The sequence below is a fragment of the Budorcas taxicolor genome, chromosome 2 (assembly GCF_023091745.1).
Source record: "Budorcas taxicolor isolate Tak-1 chromosome 2, Takin1.1, whole genome shotgun sequence".
NCBI classification, from domain to species: domain Eukaryota; kingdom Metazoa; phylum Chordata; class Mammalia; order Artiodactyla; family Bovidae; genus Budorcas; species Budorcas taxicolor.
Window position 1 is genome coordinate 24,728,764 of NC_068911.1, and position 23,195 is coordinate 24,751,958.

The 23,195-nt window shown below is 40.7% G+C and overlaps 1 protein-coding gene across 1 annotated transcript in view; it reads right to left on the reverse strand.

Moving 5' to 3' along the window:
* The window catches only part of LOC128069277 (acyl-coenzyme A synthetase ACSM2B, mitochondrial-like), a 52,987-nt gene that overhangs the window by 11,131 nt on the left and 18,661 nt on the right, over positions 1-23,195 (reverse strand). The window contains exons 6-12 of the mRNA XM_052662582.1: positions 21,768-21,847; positions 21,430-21,553; positions 20,193-20,273; positions 18,937-19,038; positions 17,356-17,483; positions 17,134-17,233; positions 16,005-16,124 (exon numbers count right to left, since the gene is read on the reverse strand). Coding sequence (XP_052518542.1) covers positions 16,005-16,124; positions 17,134-17,233; positions 17,356-17,483; positions 18,937-19,038; positions 20,193-20,273; positions 21,430-21,553; positions 21,768-21,847 — 735 coding nt within the window. The remainder of the gene's footprint in view (positions 1-16,004; positions 16,125-17,133; positions 17,234-17,355; positions 17,484-18,936; positions 19,039-20,192; positions 20,274-21,429; positions 21,554-21,767; positions 21,848-23,195) is intronic.

Sequence of the window (23,195 nt, forward strand, 5' to 3'; positions counted from 1 at the left end):
GTTGCTATTTTTTCTAGCAACCTTGATTCCAGCTTGTGATTCGTCCAGCCCAGGATTTCACATGATGTATTTTGCGTATAAGTTAAATAAGTTGGGTGACAATATACAGCCTTGGCATGCTCCTTTCCCAATTTTGAACCAGTCTGTTGTTCCATGTCCAGTACTAACTATTTCTTCTTGACCAGCAAACAAGTTTCTCAGGAGACAGGTGAGGTGGTCTGGTACTCCCATCTCTTAAAGAATTTTTCACAGTTTGTTGTGATCCACATAAAGCCTTTAGCATAGTCAATGAAGCCGAAGTAGTGTTTTTCTGGAACTCTCTTGTTTTCTCCATGTTCCAACAAGTGTTGGCAATTTAATCTCTGGTTCTTCTGCTTTTTCTAAACCCATATTGTACATTTGAAAGTTCTTGGTTCATGTACTGTTGAAGCCTAGCTTGAAGGTTTTTGAGCATAAACTTAAACTTGCTAGCATGTGAAATGAGAGCAATCGTACAGTAGTTTAAACATTTTTTGGCATTGCCCTTCTTTGGGACTGGAATGAAAACTGAACTTTTCTAGTCCTGTGGCCACTGCTGAGTTTTCCAAATTTGTTGGCATATTGAGTGCAGCACTTTCACAGCATCATCTTTTAGAATTTTAATAGCTCAGCTGAAGTTCCATCACCTCCACTAGCTTTGTTTGTAGTGATGCTTCCTAAGGGCCACCTGACTTCACATTTGAGGGTGACTGGCTCTAGGTGAGTGACCACCATTGTGGTTATCTGGGTCATTATGACCTTTTTAGTATAGTTCTGTGTATTCTTGTCACCTCTTCTTAATCTCCTCTGCTGCTTCTCTTAGGTCCCTACCATTTCTCTCCTTTATCATGGCCGTCCTTGCATTAAATGTTCCCTTGATCTCTTCAAGAAAATTGAAGAGATCACTAGTCTTTCCCATTCTATGTTTTCCTCTGTTTCTTTGCATTGTTCACTTAAGAAGGCTTTCTTATCTCTCCTTGCTATTCTCCCAAAGTCTGCATTCAATCTACATTCATCTTTCCCTTCTCCCTTGCCTTTCACTTCTTTCCTCAGCTACTTGTAAAGCCTCCTCAGACAACCACTTTGCCTTCCTGCATTTCTTTTGCTTTGGGATGCTTTTGGTCACTGCCTCCTGTACAGTGTTACATACCTCTGTCCATAGTTCTTCAGGCATTCTGTATATGAGATCTAGTCCCTTAAATCTACTCATCACCTCCACTTAGAATCATAAGGGATTTGATTTAGGTCATACCTGAATGGCTTAAATGTTCCCTACTTCAATTTAAAACTGAATTTTGCAATAAGGAGCTCATGATCTGAGTCACAGTCAGCTTCAGGTCTTGTTTTGTTTTGTTTTGTTTTACAGTATAGAGCTTCTCCATTTTTGGATGCAAAGAATATTATTAATCTGATTTCAGTATTGGCCATTTGGTGATATCTCTATGCAGATTTGGCTCATGTGTTGGAAATTGGCATTGCCATGACCAACATGTTTTCATGCTAAAACTCTGTTAGCCTTTGCCCTGCTTCATTTTGTTCTCCAAGGCTATACTTGCCTGTTAATCCAGGTATCTCGCAACTTCCTACTTTTGCATTCCAGTCCCCTATGATGAAAAGGACGTCTTTTTTGGTATCATTTCTAGAAGGTGTTGTAGGCCTTCATAGAACTGTTCAACATCAGCTTCTTTGGCATAAAGGTTGGGACATAAACTTGGTTACTGTGACGTTGAATGGCTTGCTTTGGAAATGAAAGAAGATCATTCTGTTGTTTTTTGAGACTGCACCCAAGCGCTGCATTTTGGACTCTTCTGTTGATTATGAGTGCTACCCCATTTCTTTTAAGGGATTTCTGCCCACAGTTATAGATATAATGTTCATCTGATTTAAATTCACTCATTCCCATCCATTTTATTTCACTCATTCATAAGATGCCTATGTTCAATCTTATTGTCTCCTGCTTGACCATATCCAATTTACCTTGATTCATGGACCTAACATTCCAGTTTCCTATGCAATATTATTCTTTAAAGCATCAGAATTAACTTTCACCACCAAACACATCCAGAGCTGAGCATCATTTCTTTTTTTTTGGACCAGTCATTTCTTTCTTACTGAAGCTATTAGTAATTGCTCTCTGCTCTTTCCCAGTAGCACATTGGACACCTTCCAATCTGGGGGTGCTCATCTGCTGGTGTCATATCTTCCTGCCTTTTCATACTGTTCATGGGGTTCTCAAGGCAAGAATATTGGAGTGAGTTGCCATTTCCTTTTCCAGCAGGCCACATTTTGTTAGAACACTTCACTATGATCTGCCCATCTTGGTGTCCCTACACACATGGCTCATAGCTTCATTGAGTTACACAAGCCCCTTCACCATGACATGGCTGTCATGATACAAAGAGTATTTCCCCAAATGATAATTTAGAAAAACTTGCTACAGAAGCCAAATGATTGGCCTCATAAAAAAGAAAACAAGATTGAAAATTCAATAATTATTGGTTTGATAAATAGTGATAGCTCTAATTTGAACTAAATAACAACTCAGTCCTACCAGAGCCTCTAAAGCTCTCATAATAACTTCCCTTTCTGGTCTTTCAATTCTATTTTAGTTGAAGTTTCTGTTTATTAAATCCATATGTTGGGGGGCGGTCCTGAGATGGCAGAGGAATAGGATGGGGAGACCACTTTCTCCCCCGCAAATTCATCAAAAGAACATTTGAACGCTGAGCAAATTCCACAAAACAACTTCCAAAAGCTGGCAGAGGACATCAGGCACCCAGAAAGGCAGCCCATTGTCATCAAAAGGAGGTAGGACAAAATATAAAAGATAAAAAGAGAGACAAAAGAGGTAGGGATGGAGATCCATCCCAGGAAGGGAGTCTTGAAAGAGAAGTTTCCAAACACCAAGAAACACTGTTACTGGAGGGTCTGTGGGGAATCCTGGAATCTCAGAGGGCAACATAACTGGAAGGAAAAATAAATAAATAAATAATTAAAACCCACAGATTACATGCCTAACGGCAACTCCCAGCACTCACAGCCACCACCAGCAAGCGGGGGCTGAACAGGGAGGCAAGGGCTACATTGCTTAGGGTAAGGACCAGACCAGCATGTCCTGAAGACAATCTGAGGGAACTAACATGAGATAGCAACTCAAACTGTGGGATAGCCAGAGAGAGAGATAGAAAGAGAGAGAGAGAGAAAAAAGAGAGAGAGAGAGAGAGAGAGAGAGAACTATCCTGTGAAAAGCCCTAACTTGAGGCACTGCCAGGCCCACTCACAGAACAAAGGACTGAGCAAATACCAGAGGAGAGCTAGCAGGTTTTGGACCAGCCCATTCCCACCAGAGACAAGCAGGAAGGGGGTGGGGGGGGGGATGGTTGAGAGGCAGCCAGAGCTGGAAAGGGTCAATCATGACCCCAGAGAGGCATCCTTTACCAAACTGCAAAGAGGCTCCATTGCTAACCAAGAGTTCTTGGGATTCTGAATGGCTGACATCTGCCCAGAGGGTCACAGCCTGAGATCAGCTCCCCAGAAGAGACACACCGCACACCTGAGAAGGCACGCCCATTGTACACCCAGAAAACCTAGTGGCTGGGATGGGGGAGGTGATAAGACCCACTGCCCACCTGGGTATGACTGCACTCAGCAAGCACCTGGTCACCTGAGCTGCTCAGACCTGGGAAGGGCACAAAACGCAAGCCCAACTGAATCTGCACCTTTGGGGTGTACTCAAGATCCTGAACCTGAGTGGCTTAGACTTGGAAAATGCACACAACCTAGGGCCCGGCTCAGACAGTTTCTGGCAGAGAAACCTGGAGCCTGAGCAGTGTAGGCCAGGAAAGTACACACGCCATGAGTGGGGGCAAACCCAGTGTGGTTGAAACACTGCGAAGACTCCCCATACACACCAGTGATATTTGTTTGCGGTATTCCTTCCCTCCCCACAGCACGACTGAAAAAGTGAGCCTAAATAAGTGACCACCTTCACCCCCTTGTGTCAGGGTGGAAATTAAACACTGAAGAGACCAACAAACAGAAGAAGCTAAAATAAACAGAGGGAACCACTTTAGAAGTGACAGGTGCAATAGATTAAAACCCGGTAGTTAGCACCAACTACATTAGAAGGGGCCTATAGATCTTGAGATGGAGAAGGCAATGGCACCCCATTCCAGTATTCTTGCCTGGAAAATCCCATGGATGGAGGAGCCTCGTAGGCTATAGTCCATGGGGTTGCTAAGAGTCGGACACGACTGAGCGTCTTCACTTTCACTTTTCACTTTCATGCATTGGAGAAGGAAATGGCAACTCACTCCAGTGTTCTTGCCTGGAGAATCCCAGGGATCGGGGAGCCTGGTGGGCTGCCATCTGTGGGGTCGCACAGAGTAGGATATGACTGAAGCGACTTAGCAGCAGCAGCAGCAGCATAAATCTTGAGAAGTATAAGCCAGATCAAGGAATTATCTGAAACTGAACTGACCCCACACTGTCCACAACAGCTCCAGAGAAATTCCTAGATATATTTTTACTACTATCATTTTTTAAATTAAAAAACTTTTTAGTTTTAAGTCCTCTATTACTCCTTTAATTTTCATTTTTATAATCTACTATTACCTTGCAAAAAAAGACCCTATTTTTAAAGAAAACTTCTTATATATATTTTATAATGTTTGTGACTTTGTTTTGTTTCTTTAATATTGTATTTTTGAGAGTCTAACCTCTACTCTAGATTTTTAATCTTTGCCTTTTGGTATTTGTTATCTATTTTGTACCTTTAAGAACCCAAACTTCAGTACCCATTTTTACGTGGGAGTGTGATTACTGGCTTCATTGCTCTCTCCCCCTTTTGACTCTCCTTTTTCTCCACCAGGTCGCCTCCACCCGCTCCCTCCCCCTTCTCTTCTCTACCCATCTCTGTGAATCTCTTTGCGTGTGCCAAGCTGTGGAGAACACTTAGGGAACCGATTACTGGCTGGATCTGTCTCTCTCCTTTTGATTCCCCCTTTTCTCCTCCTGGTCACCTCTGTCTCCTTCCTCCCTCTTCTCTTCTCTGTGTAAATTCGTGAACACCTCTGAGGGGTCTAGACTGTGGAGAGCATATAGGAATTGATTACTGGCTAACTTGCTCTCTCCCCTTTTGATTCCCCCTCTTCTACTCCTGGTCACCTCTATTTCCCTCCTCCCTCTTCTCTTCTCCATATAACTCTGTGAACCTCTCTGGGTGTCCCTCACTGTGGAGAAACTTTTCATCATTAACCTAGATGTTTTATCATCAATGCTGTATAGATGGAGAAGTCTTGAAGCTACTATAAGAATAAGACTGAAATCCAGAGGCAGGAGGCTTAAGTTCAAAACCTGAGAACACCAGAGAACTCCTGACTCCAGGGAATATTAATTGATAAAAGCTCATCCAAAAGCCTCCATACTTACATTGAAACCAAGCACCACCCAACAGCCAACAAGTTCCACAGCAAGACATACCACACAAATTCTCCAGTAACCCAGGAACTGCCCAAAGTGACACCAAACCCACTGACATCTCAAAACTCACTACTGGAAACTTCATTGCACTCCAGAAAGAAGAAATCCAGCTCCCACCACTAGAACACAGACACAAGCTTCCCTAACCAAGAAACCTTGACAAGCCACCTGTTCAACCCCACCCACAGTGAGGAACCTCCACAATAAAGAGGAACCACAAACTGCCAGAATATGGAAATCCCCTCCACCACCAAACACAGCAATATAAACAAGATGAAAAGGCAGAGAAATACTCAGCAGGTAAAGGAACAGGATAAATGCCCACCAAACCAAACAAAAGAGGAAGAGATAGGGAATCTACCTGAAAAAGAATTCAGAATAATGATAGTGAAAATGATCCAAAATCTTGAAAACAAAAATGGAGTTACAGGTGAATAGCCTGGAGACAAGGATTGAGAAGATGCAAGAAATGTTTAACAAGGACCTAGAAGAAATAAAAAAGAGTCAACATATAATGAATAATGCAATAAATGAGATTAAAAAAAAACACTCTGGAGGGAACCAACAGTAGAATAACGGAGGCAGAAGATAGGATAAGTGAGGTAGAAGATAGAATGGTAGAAATAAATGAAGCAGAGAGGAAAAAAAAAAAACAAACAATTAAAAGAAATGAGGATAACCTCAGAGACCTCTAGGAAAATGTTAAATGCCCCAACATTCGAATCATAGGAGTCCCAGAAGAAGAAGACAAAAAGAAAGACCATGAGAAAATACTTGAGGAGATAATATTTGAAAACTTCCCTAAAATGGGGAAGGAAATAATCACCCAAGTCCAAGAAACCCAGAGACTCCCAAATAGGATAAACCCAAGGCGAAACATCCCAAGACACATATTAATCAAATTAACAAAGATCAAACACAAAGAACAAATATTAAGAGTAGAAGGGAAAAACAACAAATAACGCACAAGGGGATTCCCATAAGGATAACATCTGATCTTTCAATAGAATCTCTTCAGGCCAGAAAGGAGTGGCAGGGCATACTTAAAGTGATGAAAGAGAGAAACCTACAATCCAGATTACTTTACCCAGCAAGGATCTCATTCAAATATGAAGGAGAAATCGAAAGCTTTACAGACAAGCAAAAGCTGAGAGAATTCAACAACACCAAACCAGCTCTCCAACAAATGCTAAATGATCTTCTCTAGACAGGAAACACAGAAAAGGTGTATAAACTCGAGCCCCAAACAACAAAGTAAATGGTAATGGGATCATACTTATCAATAATTACCTTATATGTAAATGGATTGAATGCCCCACCCAAGAGACAAAGACTAGCTGAATGGATACAAAATCAAGACCCTATATATGTTGTCTACAAGAGACCCACCTCCGAAACAAGGGACACATATAGACTGAAAGTGAAGGACTGGAAAAAGATATTCCACGCATATAGAGACCAAAAGAAAGCAGGAGCAGCAATACTCATATCAGATAAAATAGACTTTATAATAAAGGCTGTGAAAAGAGACAAAGAAGGACACTACATAATGATTAAAGGATCAATCCAAGAAGAAGATATAACAATTATAAATATATATGCACCCAACATAGGAGCACCACGATATGTAAGGCAAATGCTTACAAGTATGAAAGGGGAAATTAACAATAGCACAATAATAGTGGAAGACTTTAATACCCCACTCACACCTGTGGATAGATCAACTAAACAGAAAATTAACAAGGAAACACAAACTTTAAATGATACAATAGACCAGTTAGACCTAAAAGACATTTACTCCTTGGAAGAAAAGTTATGACCAACCTAGTTAGTATATTCAAAAGCAGAGACATTACTTTGCTGACTAAGGTCCGTCTAGTCAAGGCTATGGTTTTTCCTGTGGTCATGTATGGATGTGAGAGTTGGACTGTGAAGAAGGCTGAGTGCCAAAGAATTGATGCTTTTGAACTGTGGTGTTGGAGAAGACTCTTGAGAGTCCCTTGGACTGCAAGGAGATCCAGCCAGTCCATCCTGAAGGAGATCAACCCTGGGATTTCTTTGCAAGGAATGATGCTAAAGCTAAAACTCCAGTACTTTGGCCACCTCATGAGAAGAGTTGACTCATTGGAAAAAACTCTGATGCTGGGAGAGATTGGGGGCAGGAGGAGAAGGGGACGACCGAGGATGAGATGGCTGGATGGCATCACGGACTCGATGGACATGAGTCTGAGTGAACTCCGGGAGTTGGTGATGGACAGGGAGGCCTGGCGTGCTGCTATTCATGGGATCGCAAAGAGTCGGACACGACTGAGCGACTGCACTGAACTGAACTGATATCTATAGAACATTTCAGAGAAGGAAATGGCAAGCCACTCCAGTATTCTTGCCTAGAGAATCCTGTAGACAGAGGAGCCTGGTGGACTGCTGTCCATAGGGTTGCATAGAGTTGGACACAACTGAAGTGACTTAGTGTGCAAGCATGCATTGGAGAAGGAAATTGCAACCCACTCCAGTATTCTTGCTTGGAGAATCCCAGGGAGGGCGGAGCTTGGTGGGAAGCCATCTATGTGGTCACACAGAGTTGGACAAGACTAAAGTGACTTAGCAGCAGCAGCAGCAGCAGCATAGGACATTTCACCCCAAAACAATGAATTTCACCTTTTTCTCAAATGCACATGAAACTTTCTCCAGGATAGATCACATCCTGGGCCATAAATCTAGCCTTGGTAAATTCAAAAACATTGAAATCATTCCAAGCATCTTTTCTGACCACAGTGCAGCAAGATTAGATGTCAATTACAGGAGAAAAACTACTAAAACTTCCAACATATGGAGGCTGAACAACACGCTGATGAATAACCAACAAATCACAGAAGAAATCAAAAAAGAAATCAAAATATGCATAGAAGTGAATGAAAATGAAAACACAACAACCCAAAACCTATGGGATATTGTAAAAGCAGTGCTAAGGGAAAGGTTCATAGCAGTACAGGCTTACCTCAAGAAACAAGAAAAAAGTCAAAGAAGTAACCTAACTCTACACCTAAAGCAACTAGAAAAGGAAGAAATGAAGAACCCCAGGGTTAGTTTAGTTCAGTCATTCAGTCATGTCCGACCGTTTGCGACTCCATGAACCACAATATGCCAGGCCTCCTGTCCATCACCAACTCCCGGAGTCCACCCAAAACCATGTCCATTTTATCAGTGATACCATCCAACCGTCTCATCCTCTGTCGTCCCTTTCTCCTCCTGCCCTCAATCTTTCCCAGCATCAGGGTGTTTTCAAATGAGTCAGCTCTTCGCATCAGGTGGCCAAAGTATTGGAGTTTCGGCTTCAACATCAGTCCCTCTAATGAACACCCAGGACTGATCTCCTTTAGGATGGACTGGTTGGATTAGTAGAAGGAAAGAAATATTAAAATTAGGGCAGAAATAAATGCAAAAGAAACAAAGGAGACAATAGCAAAAATCGACAAAGCTAAAAGCTGGTTCTTTGAGAAGATAAATAAAATTGACAAACCATTAGCCAGACTTATCAAGAAACAGAGAGAAGAATCAAATCAACAAAATCAGAAATGAAAATGGAGAGATCACAGCAGACAACACAGAAATATAAAGGATCATGAGAGACTACTATCAGCAACTATATGCCAGTAAAATGCACAACTTGGAAGAAATGGACAAATTTTTAGAAAAGTACAACTTTCCAAAACTGAACCAGGAAGAAATAGAAAATCTTAACAGACCCATCACAAGCATGGAAATTGAAACTGTAATCAGAAATCTTCCAGCAAACAAAAGCCCAGAAGCAGACAGCTGCAAAGCTGAATCCTACCAAAAATTTAGAGAAGGGCTAACACCTATCCTACCCAAACTCTTCCAGAAAATTGCAGAGGAATGTAAACTTCCAAACTCATTCTATGAAGCCACCATCACCCTAATACCAAAACCAGACAGAGATGCCACAAAAAAAGAAAACTACAGGCCAATATCACTGATGAACATAGATGCAAAAATCCTTAACAGAATTCTAGCAAATAGAATCCAACAACATATTTAAAAGATCATACATCATGACCAAGTGGGCTTATCCTAGGGATGCAAGGATTCTTCAATATCCACAAATCAATCAACATGATACATCAACATTAACAAATTGAAAGATAAAAACCATATGATTGTCTCAACAGATGCAGAGAAAGCCTTGGACAAAATTCAACATCCATTTATGATAAAAAGCCCTCCAGAAAGCAGGAATAGAAAGAACTTACCTCAACATAATAAAAGCTATATATGACAAACCCACAGCAAGCACTATCCTCAATGGTGAAAAATTGAAAGCATTTCCCCTAAAGCCAGGAATAAGACAAGGGTGCCCACTCTCACCACTACTATTCAACATAGTTTTGGAAGTTTTAGCCACAGCAATCAGAGCCGGAAAAGAAATAAAATGAATTCAGATTGGAAAAGAAGTAAAACTTTCATTGTTTGCAGATGACACGATCCTTTACATAGAAAACCGTAAAGACTCTACCAGAAAATTACTAGAGCTAATCAATGAATATAGTAAAGTTGCAGGATATAAAATTAACACACAGAAATCCCTTGCATTTATACACTAACAATGAGAAAATAGAAAGAGAAATTGAGGAAACAATCCCATTCACCACTGCAATGAAAAGAATAAAATACTTAGGAATATATCTACCTAAAGAAACAAAAGACCTATATATAGAAAACTATAAAACACTGGTGAAAGAAAACAGAGGACACAAATAGATGGAGAAATATATCATGTTCATGGATTGGAAGAATCAATATAGTGAAAATGAGTATACTACCCAAAGCAATCTACAGATTCAATGCAATCCCTATCAAGCTACCAACGGTATTTTTCACAAAACTAGAACAAATAATTTTATAATTTGTACGGAAATACGAAAAACCTCGAATAGCCAAAGCAATCTAGAGAAAGAAGAATGGAACTGGAGGAATCAACTTGACTGACTTCAGGCTCTACTACAAAGCTACAGTCATCAAGACAGTATGGTACTGGCACAAAGACAGAAATATAGATCAGTGGAACAAAATAGAAAGGACAAAGATAAATCCACACACCTATGGACACCTTATCTTCGACAAAGGAGGCAAGAATATACAATGGAGAAAGGACAATCTCTTTAACAAGTGGTGCTGGGAAAACGGGTCAACCACTTGTAAAAGAATGAAACTAGACCACTTTCTAACACCATACACAAAAATAAACTCAAAATGGATTAAAGATCTAAACGTAAGACCAGAAACTATAAAACTCCTAGAGGAAAACATAGGCAAAATACTCTCCGACATAAACTGCAGCAGGATCCTCTATGACCCAGAATATTGGAAACAAAAACAAAAATAAACAAATGGGTAAGAATCGAATGGCCAGTCTATGTCTGATGCAGGATAGAGCATGCTTGGGGCTGGTGCATGTGGATGACCCAGAGAGATGTTATGGGGAGGAAGGTGGGAGGGGGGTTCATGTTTGGGAACACATGTAAGAATTAAAGATTAAAAAAAAAATATATATATATATATATTACAGATTAAAAAATAAACAAATGGGACCTAACAGTGGATGAAACTGGAGCTGATTATACAGAGTGAAGTAAGCCAGAAAGAAAAACATCAATACAGTATACTAACACAGATATATGGAATTTAGAAAGAAGGTAATGATAACCCTATATGCGAGACAGCAAAAGAGACACAGATGTAAAGAACAGACTTTTGGACTCTGTGGGAGAGGGAGAGGGTGGGATGATTTGTGAGAATGGCATTGAAACATGTATACTATCATGTAAGAAATGAATTGCTAGCCTAGGTTTGATACAGGATACAGGATGCTTGGGGCTGGTGCTCTAGGATGACACAGAGAGATGATATGGGGAGGGTGATGGGAGAGGGGTTCAGGGTTGGGAACTCATGTACACCTGTGGTGGATTCAAGTCAATGTATGGCAAAACCAATACAGTATTATAAAGTAAAAAAAATTAAAATTAAAATTAAAAACAAACAAACAAACAAAAATAAACAAATGGGACCTAATTAAACTTAAAAGCTTTTGCACAACAAAGGAAACTATAAGCAAGGTGAAAAGACAGCCTTCAGAATGGGAGAAAATAATAGCAAACGAAGTAACTGACAAAGAATTAATCTCAAAAATATACAAGCAACTAATGCAGCTCAATTCCAGAAAAATAAACGACCCAATCAAAAAGTGGGCAAAAGAACTAAACAAACATTTCTCCAAAGAAGACATACAGATGGCTAACAAACACATGAAAAGATGCTCAACATCACTCATTATCAGAGAAACGCAAATCAAAACCACAGTGAGGTACCATTTCATGCCAGTCAGAATGGCTTCTATCCAAAAGTATACAAACAATAAATGCTGGAGAGGGTGTAGAGAAAAGGGAACCCTCTTACACTGTTGGTGGAAATGCAAACTAGTACAGCCACTATGGAGAACAGTGTGGAGATTCCTTTAAAAACTGGAAATAGAAATGCCATATGACCCAGCAATCCCACTGCTGGACATACACACCAAGGAAACCAGAATTGAAAGAGACACGTGTATCCCAATGCTGATTGCAGCACTATTTATAATAGCCAGGACATGGAAGCAACCTAGATGTCTATCAGCAGACAATGGATAAGAAAGCTGTGGTACATATACAAAATGGAATATTACTCAGCCATTAAAAAGAATACATTTGAATCAGTTCTAATGAGGTGGATGAAACTGGAGCCTATTATACAGAGTGAAGTAAGCCAGAAAGAAAAACATCAATACAGTATACTAATGCATACATATGGAATTTAGAAAGATGGAAATTATAACCCTATATGCGAGACAGCAAAAGAGACACAGATGTATAGAACAGTCTTTTGGACTCTGTGGGAGAGGGCGAGGGTGGGATGATTTGGGAGAATGGCATTGAAACATGTATATGTTTATCATATGTGTAATGGATCGCCAGTCGGGGTGCTCGGGGCTGGTGCACTGGGATGACCCAGAGGGATGGGATGGGGAGGGAGGTTGGAAAGGGGTTCAGGATGGGGAACACATGTACACCCGTGGCTGATTCATGGAAATATATGGCAAAATCACTACAATACTGTAAAGTAATTAGCCTCCAATTAAAATGAATAAATTTATAAAAATAAATAAATCCATATGTTATCAAGTTCATAGAAACTGAGGCTCATTTGAAATAGTATGTCATCATCAAAGCTTTGGTGACAGCCTTCTACCAGACTGGTCCAAATATCTTGGGAAAGCTTTCTTATCAGATGTCATTTGCTTCAATTCCAGTAAATCTTAACCTCCTCTTCTTGCCAATGAGAGACTGTCACAACTCAGCCAATGAAAAGACACTATACTTTGAACTTTCAGTTCCTCCCCTGGATACTCTGTTTACTATAGCCTTGTTAATTTCCCTTTCTTCTCTTCAAAAGAAACCTCCTTTCCTTGCACATGGCTTGCCATAGTTCAAGACTCTGAATTTCAATCTTTGCTGCTGTCACATAAACCCATTTTTGCTGGACAGTCTGGGGTGAAAAATGGGAAAGACTAGAGATCTCTTCCAGAAAATCAGAGATGCCAAGGGAAAGTTTCTTGCCAAGACTGACAAAATAAAGTACGGAAACAACATGGATCTAACAGAAGCAGAAGATATTAAGAAAAGGGCAAGAATACACAAAAGAACTATACAAAAAAGGTCTTCATGACCCAGATAACCATGATGGTGTGATCACTCACCTAGAGCCAGAAATCCTGGAGTGTGAAGTCAAGTGGGCCTTAGGAAGCATTAGTATGAACAAAGCTAGTCAAGGTGATGGAATTCCAGCTGAGCTATTTCAAATCTTAAAAGATGATGCTGTGAAAAGGCTGCATTCAATATTCCAGCAAATCAACAACTCAGCAGTAGCCACAGGACTGGAAAAGATTAGTTTTCATTCCAGTCCCAAAGAAGGGCAATGCCAAGAAATGGTCAAACTATCACATGATTGCTCTTATTTCTCATGCCAGGAAGGTAATGCTCAAAAGCCTTCAAGCTAAGCTTCAGCAGTACATGAACTGAGAAGTTCCAGACATATAAGTTAGGTTTAGAAAAGGCAGAGGAATCAGAGGTCAAATTGGCAACATCTGTTGTATCATAGAGAAAGCAAGAGAAATCCGGAAAAACATCTACTTCTGCTTCATTAACTACACTAAAGACTTTGACTGTGTGGATCACAACACACTGGAAAATTCTTAAAGAGACAGGAATACCAGACCACCTTACCTGCCTCCTGAGAAACCTGAATGTGGGTCAAGAAGCAACAGTTAGAACTGAACATGGAAGAATGGACCAGTTCAAAACTGGGAAAGGAGTATGACAAGGCTGTGTATTGTCACCCTGCTTATTTCACTTATATGCAAAGTACATCATGCGAAATGCTGAGCTGGATGAAGCTCAAGCTGGAATCAAGATTGCCAGGAGAAATATCAATAATCTCAGATATGCAGATGACACCACCATAATGGCAGAAAGCAAAGAGGAACCAAGAGTCTATTGATGAAGGTGGAAGAGGAGAGTGAAAAAGCTGGCTTAAAACTCAACATTCAAAACACAACATTCTGGTCCCATCACTTCAGGGCAAATAGATGGAGGAAAAATGGAAACAGTGACTTTATTAATTTGGGCTCCAAAATCACTGCAGATGGGGACTGCAGCCATGAAATTAAAAAACACTTGCTCCTTGGAAGAAAAGCTATAACAAACTTAACCAGTGTCTTAAAAAGCAGAGACATCACTTTGCCAACAAAGGTCCATACAGTCAAAGCTATGATTATTCCAGTAGTCATGTATGGATGTGAGAGTTGGACCATAAAGAAGGCTGAGTGATGAAAAATTGAGGCTTTTGAACTGTGGGGCTAGAGAAGACTCTTGAGAGTCCCTTGGACAGCAAGGAGATCAAACCAGTCAATCCTAAAGGAAATAAATACTGAATATTCATTGGAAGGACTGATGCTGAAGCTGAAGTTCCAATACTTTGCCCACCTGATGTGAAGACTCATTGGATTCATTGGAAAAGACCCTGATTCTGGGAAAGATTGAAGGCAAGAGGAGAAGGGGATATCAGAGGATGAGATGGTTGGGATGGCATCACCGACTCGATGGACATGAGTTTGAGCAAACTCTGGGAGATGGTGAAGAACAGGGAAGCCTGGTGTGCTGCAGTCCATGGGATCATAAAGAGTGGACATGACTGAGCGAATGAACAACAGCAAACACCTCTCTCTTCCCTTCTGTTTCCTTCCCCTTGTGTTGATCCCAAAGCACTCCCTAATAAACCTTAGCATGTTAAGTTCCTTCCCAGAGTTTGCCTCTCAGAAAACCCACACATGATAATTAGCCTGTGTTGACAAAGCATCAGTGAAAATCTGGGTTACCTAAGAATCTGAGATGTGTAAGTCTTACCACTTAAAAAGTATAGTGTCTTTGTGTGTTTGTGTCTACCCCAGACACATAAATGCTTTTTTCATTCCCTTCAGCAAGCTTCTATCTTGTACCCAGCTCCAGAACCTGGGATACCCATTTCTACCTCAATCTCCATGCCTTAGTTTCTTGCCCCAGTGTAAAAATAGCTGAAAACAGGGAGAATGTATTCTATGTTCTTTACCTTTTCTGGTAAGAGCAGTTCTTTTTATTGTGGTGAGCCCACCGAGTCCATATCAGGGGTGTAGGGCAGCCCTCTCTCCCATCCTTCTTGTACTTGCTCAGGGCTGATTACATGACTCAGAACTGGCAAATCAGAGTGCCCATTCCTCTGGTTATAAAGATTGGTTTAATAATGGGCACATAACCTGAATTGGTCCAGTGAGAATGAACTTGAAGACTTTTGCTAGTGCCTTTGAGGGAAAAGATGCTTTTTTTCTACTGAGATTATCTAAGCTGCTAAAACTGTTTGGGGCTCCTGGGGACTATCTCACAGGGAGCACAATTCAAGAAATGAAGCCAATACAGAACAAAGAAGAGTTAAGGAATGAAAAAAGACATCCCTGACCATACCATCTTAATGATTGTTATCAGCCACAACAAAGCTTCCCCAATCTTGGACTTTACAACTGTGTGAGCAATACACTTCAGATTGAATTTCTGTCACTTGCAAATGAGAGAATCTTGAAAAATATAGCAAGACCTCAATGCCAAGTGTAGGGATATGAACCAGATATTGGCTAGAACTTGTTCCCATGGCAGAATCTGAGTTTCAATTCAGAGTGAATTAAAGGCCAATTTTCAGGCATCTAGGCAATTACTGGACTGTCTTTTTGGATTTTCTTGGTCATAATCAGGCAGAGCTTTAGAGTAAAGGCTTGGTCCTCACCCTGAAAAAGAGAACTACAAGAGGAAAACCATATCTCCATCCCTACATAAAGGGGGAAGGACATGGGAATCCAGAGGCCTTACCTTCCTTGGGTACTTGTATGGGGCTGTCACTGACTTCACATGCTGTTGCAGCTCCTTGGTGAGCTCGTCTGGGTCATGGGACAGAAAGTGTGGGGCCAAAACCACAAATGCCTTCACTACCTACAGCAAGGATGAAGGCCCAGAGAATGATCAGAGTGCATCGTTATCCCCTGGGATAATCAATGTCAAGACTTCCACCACAGCCACCACCTTTATATCCCCTCATTTGCACCTCCAGATATCTGGGGCAAGGGAAAAGTAGGACCTGGGGACAATCATGGCCAATATTCCAACTCTCTCTCAAGTTGTTTATTGATGAGCATGTAGGACTGTAGATTGAGACCAGGATTACCTCATATCCCAGGGACAATAGAGTGTGATGGGAAAAAGTTAGTTAGAAGAGAGGAAAATAAAGGCTGGGAACATTAAACCTAAAAGATTTGTTTAACCTCTCCAAGCTAGTTTGCCAACCTATAAAATAGAGATCCAACTTCCATATTTAATTCATGGGAAATAAAAAGAAATCATATACAGTGCTTAGCTCAGTGCTTGGCACCCAGGGTTTTGAGCCTATGATATTTCCCACACCTGCCAGGTGTATGATATTATCAGTTTTCACCCTGGACATCAACCCATGTCTTTCCACCTTAAATTTTCCTTCACATACACAAGCTCTTCTAGATTTCATCTGGGCTTATTTCATTAACCTTGGCATTATAGGGGCCTTTCTTCCTCTCTTCCTCTCACTAAAAACCGCATGCCTCAAAGGCTCTATCTTGGCTTAAATTCCTCCTCTGTTCTAGTCAGGGAATAGATTCTGATTCAAATGCCAAACAGGATAGAATATCTGCAGTCCCAAAGGATAGACTTTGTATAGTACTTACTACAGGTCAGACTTTGTTTCAAGCACTTTACAAATATTAACACATTTAATCCTCACAACAGCTTTGCATCTTGCATATGGTTAAACTCAGACAGAAAGGCTAAATAACTTGTCCAGGGACACACAGCTAGAAAGCAGCAGGGCTAAGGTTTAGGCCCAGACTGTCTAGCTCCAGAATTCATACTCTTAACTACCATCTGTACACCAACCCCACCCCCCACCCCCAGGCCGCAGTTCCCCCATCACCTCTCCTCGAATGGGATCCGGGCTGCTTACTACAGCTGTCTCAACCACAGCAGGGTGCTCCATCAGTGCGTTCTCCACTTCTGAGGGCCCAATCCGGTACCTGTAGAAAAACCTATCTTTCAGAGAAGACTGGACACTCAACCTCTAGCTCAGCTCAGAAGTCTAGAATCAGACAGAATATAGAACTGGATTACCCTTTTCCTGCCCTGAAACCAAGCTTACCCACTGGAGTTAATGATATCATCTGTTCTTCCCATGAATCGGAAATATCCATCTTGATCCTTGATTGCCCGGTCTCCCAGGACCCAAAAATCCCCTCTGATGTTGGCTTCTGTCTTCTCAATATTGTCCTGGTGACCACAGAAAGACAGTCATTATACCTGCAAAGCCTAAATCCTCTGCCCTAGGCCTGCCATCACCAGAGTGCAGATTGTTCATTTTACAACTTGAATTACTACACATGGTAGGACTTCCCTGAACAGGTGGAATTGGCACTTCTCCTTTTATTTATTCCACCCAGAGTCTCTCACTTACTCCTCTGGGGTCCAGTTTGATGGCTAATATTAATGAATCCATTTGCCCATGCTCTAGGGCCTTTCCCCCAATGGATTCAACCTTTCCTTTAGTGGTCAGCTTAACCCCTGCTCCACCCCATGACACCATTCAAGGGCGTCAAGATTTATTAGACATTTTTCTTGGGTCCAGATTGTTAGATATGAAAGTTCTAGAGATACACCAACAAGCTGCCCGGACTTGGGTCAATGTGCATATTTCTGTAATGGCTGAACCCCTCTGTTCAATTGAAGTACCTGTTTATGAGCAGAGAGAACAATTGAGGTTTGCCCCTTGTCAGAATATCTCTATATTTTGTTCAAGGGTAGGGGTGTGAGCTTTAGAGTAGATGTTTGATCTCTGGGTTAAAAGGTGGCATAGGGAATTCATAGCTTAACTCCTTCATTTGGAAGTTAGGGTATTAAAGATCTGAAAAAACAAGAGGAATCTGAGGAAACTGAGGTGTGAGAGATCAGTAACTTGTCCCAGATCACACAGCAATTAGTAAGGCAGTATTTTAAACTCAAGTAATTTGGGCCCAAGGACTTCAAGGGGTAATTGAAAGGATTAAACAAGTTTAAAGTATATAAACTTCTTTAGGAGAGTGCTTGCCATGTGGTAAGCTTGCAATAAATCACAGCAACTGTAACTTTTGGATTATTTACTTTATTATTTAATCATCTTGGTGTCAGAAGTCCCTGCCCATTGTTCACTGTGGTGGACTTGAATGAGTCTTGTAAACTCTGACTTCACCATTTTCACCCATAGAGTGGGGCAGTTGGATCTGAGGGTCACCTATTTTTAATATTTCAAGATCTGAAGATAGGAATGCTTCTAATTTATGGTGAAGTCTTAGTGTAAAGCACCTTGCATGGCTCTAGAGGAGATCATTGGCATAGAGCAGGGGCATGGTACTTGAGAGAGGGGGCAGTACTGCCCTTGGAAGAATGCTGCTCTATATAATTCAGGGGCAATAAACTTTCTATCATAAAACAGCTCTCGGAAGTGGAAAAGGGTTACTGTGAGAAAGACAATTCATCAGCTGGAATCTTAACGATAGGCTAAGAAAAGCAGGAGTGAATAACTAGGCTTTTTGCTAGGCAAAGTGCTCCTTCCTAGACACTTTTTGTCTTTTGTCCCTTTGTCCCTATTTCTTACCAATGCTTCTCGGGAGGTGGGAACTCCCCTCATGCCTCTCAGAACCCACTATTTGCACTAGGAGACAGAGGGGGATGAGCAAGCTTTCCTCACCACATAGCCAGAAAAGATGCCTATAGGTCTGATGGGTTTGACTCTGATGCCCACATCTCCTTCTGTGCCAGGTGGCAGGACATTGCCCTTCTCATCTATTACCTGGAGGAAGAAGTAGATTGGAAGAATGGTTTGCATAACAATAGACAACTTGAATGGCAACATGAAAGAGCTGATCAAATAGATCATCTTACTCTAGTGGTGACTGAAAAGAGTTGGAAACCAAGAGAAGCCAAGAACTTTAAGCCCAAATCTTTAATCCATTTGCCTGAAACAGTTTAGGTACAACCCCTTAGTGAGACTGGACCAGATGATCTTGGGAAGATACTTGTAGTTTTAGGAGTTCATGAAGTATAATGGCACTATACTTCTTTACTTCTTATATATTATTTTTGAGGCTCACAGACTTGGACATCAGATAGATTAAAGTTCAAATTATGACTCTGATACTTTATTAGTTGACTTTGTGTTACCTAAGTTCTATGTCTCAGTGTCTTCATCTGTGAAACAGAGATAATAATAGCTTATTTCACCAAATTATGTGAGAATTAATTAATATGCTAAAAAGCAGTCTTCATAAATGATTATCATAGATATCAGGGATCAGGTAATTACACATAACACTGACTAGAATGTAAATTGTTATACTTTAAACACATATGCATATATATATATATATATATATATATATATATATAACATAGACACATATAGATAAGTTCTATATCTTAGAATTTAGCCCAAAGAATAATAAAGGATAGAAGCAAAATTTTAGCTATGGCATATTCATTGTAGTGTTGATTTTACTAGCGAAAATTTTAGAAATCATCTATTAACTAACAAAAGGCATTAAGAGTGGTGGAACCATACTATCTATTGCTATGTGGTAATTAAAAATTATGCTGTAGATAGGTATTAATTTACCTGAAAAGATGGCCACCCAAGATTACTTAATGATAAAATAAAGTCACAAAATTGTATGTCAAAATTCACCCCTATTTTTGTAAATGTGTATATTTATATAACTAACTAACTAGCTAACTAATTTTCCAGCTATTCAAAGTGGTTTTTCCTGGATGATTAGAGTATGAATAACTTCCTTTCTCCCTATCCTCCCTTCCTCCCTCCTCCCACCCTCCTTTTTAAATATTATTTTAATATTTTTATAGTTTATTATTTTTGGACAATGTAATAAGTAAATTGCTGAAAAAATATATACATATATGTACCCTCCCTCCTTAATACCCCTAACAAACCTGCACATCATAATGGGGAATTGCAGTTCCCAGGTAGCCAGGTTTGATTTTCATTGTCTTGGAAACTCTGCAAGTGAGTCCCTGTGGAAAGTAGTAGACAGATTGGTAAAAAAGATTCAGCAGAGCAGGTCCTGACACAGTCCTGTAGTTGGTTCATGTTTGGTAGCTCCCTCTCTCCCTTTTCTCTGGCTTGTTCCCTTTTCCTGGAACCTCCATCCTAGAGGTTTCACTAAAGTATTTGAAAAGCTTCTGATTGACCTTGCCACAGGGAAGAGGAACCGGGTCACACTTTAATAAGGGACTATGGATACCAAAATCCTTTAATACAGTGTGGGATTAAATTCTCTTCCATAAGGAGAGCTCTGCTTGAATCCTGAGATGAATATTCTCCTATGGAGATCTTGGTGTCCAAAGGAGCGTCCCCAGACATGGTCTCCTGTGAATTGCTAGAAGCCCAGCTGTAACTCCATTGTCCTCACCCACACTTGTAATGTTCTTCCATATCACGGTCCTGCCATGAGCCCTCTCAGGAGCTCTAATGGTTCAGGGGACCCATTAACCATAAAAGGATATGGATAGAAGAGTATAGAGGAGGGTCAAGAGTATAGAGGAGGCAATAAGTACTGAGAGTCAAAGTAAGAACACTGGGGAAAAGAGTTGGGGGAAGTATTCCCCAGGTTGTTTTGATAAGTGGCATAGTATGGAGCAACATGAGTCCACATTGAGCTCAAGGGACCCCAAAAGTTCCAAGAAGATATCTCAGCAGATGAGATGGGGGCGGGGGTCTTAGTGGGTTCTCTTCTCCATCTCTTACTTCAGTCTGAGCAGCTTGACATTTGCTTGACACATGTAATAAACTCAAGTCTCTGCCAAAACATTCCCCCGCTATAGAGGACTCTCCTGATGACACCACCTGAAACACTAGGCCATTATCCCACCTCTCTTCACCTTACCTGCTTCACCTGTCTCTGTAGAACTTTTCACCATCTGGCATGTCATTTATCTGTTTATATCTTTCTCCCCCATGACCGCTAGAATGTAATTTCCATGAGAGCAGGAACTTTGTCTGTTTTATTTCTGCTGAATTGCCAATATCTCCCCCATAGTAGGTGCTTAATAAATATTTATATTTATTGAATAAATATATGATAAATGGTGGCTCATATCTTTATTATCAAAGAGCCGTTGAAACTCATAAGTTTCACCAGCCCATGGTTTCCTAGAGCAAGTTTCCTACCGTTTCTGTCTGGCCATAGAATTCTAGGATGTCCAGTCCTGTTTGGATCTTCCATTTTTCCAGAGTGTCTGGAAGGAGGGTCTCCCCGCCACTGAAGCAACACTTTAGATGTGGGAACTTGTAACTGAGGAAAAGAAGAGAGATCAGTGTTCTCCTGAGCCTCCCTTGAACCAGACTTTGCTTAAGCCTAGAGCTGGATTCTAGGTGCTTTGACAATGAGGTTGACTTACTGGGGGCTATGCATGCTCAGAGGGTCACATAAATACACATACGTGTATGTCACAGAGGCAAGGTGTGGCCAATAGACCAGAGGCTCTTAACCCCAAAATCCCCATCACCTGGAAAGGTCCTGTAGTAGCAACATCCGATAAACAATGGGTGCACCTATCATGTAGTTAATTGGATAGCTGGACAGAACCTGGAAGAAGAGAGTTGAACTTAATCAGTAGCACAGTGGTTATGGGTATGGTCTATGAAGCTGTAGACTTAAAGCTTAGCTTCTTTAATGCATCTACTTCAGGCCAAATGAACCTGATTTTCATGAACGCTCAAACCAAAAATGACAGATAAATGATTGCACTTTTTTATTACAGAAAAAAGTCGAGCACAGTTTTTTTTGTTTTTTGGTCAAATCAGGCTGCTTCTTCCTGGCAATTGACTGGCTTGTCCCTATGAACTCACCTCTAGAATTATATAAACCTCCAGTCACCAAAGGAGGATTAGCTGCTATTACAAACCAACCATGTGGTCTTAACTGGTGGAGGTTAAGTTTTGAAACTCCTTAGACTAGTTTTACAATAGGTTAATGATCTCTGTTCATTTCCAAGGCAACCCTTTCAATATCATGGTAATCCAAGTCTATGCCCCGACCAGTAATGCTGAAGAAGCTGAAGTTGAATAGTTCTATGAAGACCTACAAGACCTTCTAGAATTAACACCCCCAAAAGATGTCCTTTTCACCATAGGGGACTGGAACGCAAAAGTAGGAAGTCAAGAGACACCTGGAGTAACAGGCAAATTTGGCCTTGGAGTACAGAATGAAGCAAGGAAAAGGCTAATAGAGTGCTGCCAAGAGAATCACTGGTCATAGCAAACACCCTTTTCCAACAACACAAGAGAAGACTCTAACATGGACATCACCAGATGGTCAACACCAAAATCAGACTGATTACATTCTTTGCAGCCAAGGAGGGAGAAGCTCTATACAGTTAGCGAAAACAAGACCAGGAGCTGACTATGGCTCAGATCATGAACTTCTTATTGCCAAATTCAAACTTAAAATGAAGAAAGTTTGGAAAACCACTAGTTCATTCAGGTATGACCTAAATCAAATCCCTTATGATTATACAGTGGAAGTGAGAAATAGATTTAAGGGACTAAATCTGATAGACAGAGTGCCTGATGATCTATGGACAGAGGTTTGTGACATTGTACAGGAGACAGGGATCAACACCATCCCCATGGAAAAGAAATGCAAAAAAGTAAAATGGCTGTCTGAGGAGGCCTTACAAATAGTTGTGAAAAGAAGAGAAGTGAAAAGCAAAGGAGAAAAGGAAAGATATAAGCATCTGAATGCAGAGTTCCAAAGAATAGCAAGGAGAGATAAGAAAGCCTTCCTCAGTGATCAGTGCAAAGAAATAGTGGAAAACAATAGAATTGGAAAGACTAGAGATCTCTTCAAGAAAATTAGAGATACCAAGGGAAAATTTCATGCAAAGATGGGCTGAATAAAGGACAGAAATAGTATGGACCTAACAGAAGCAAAA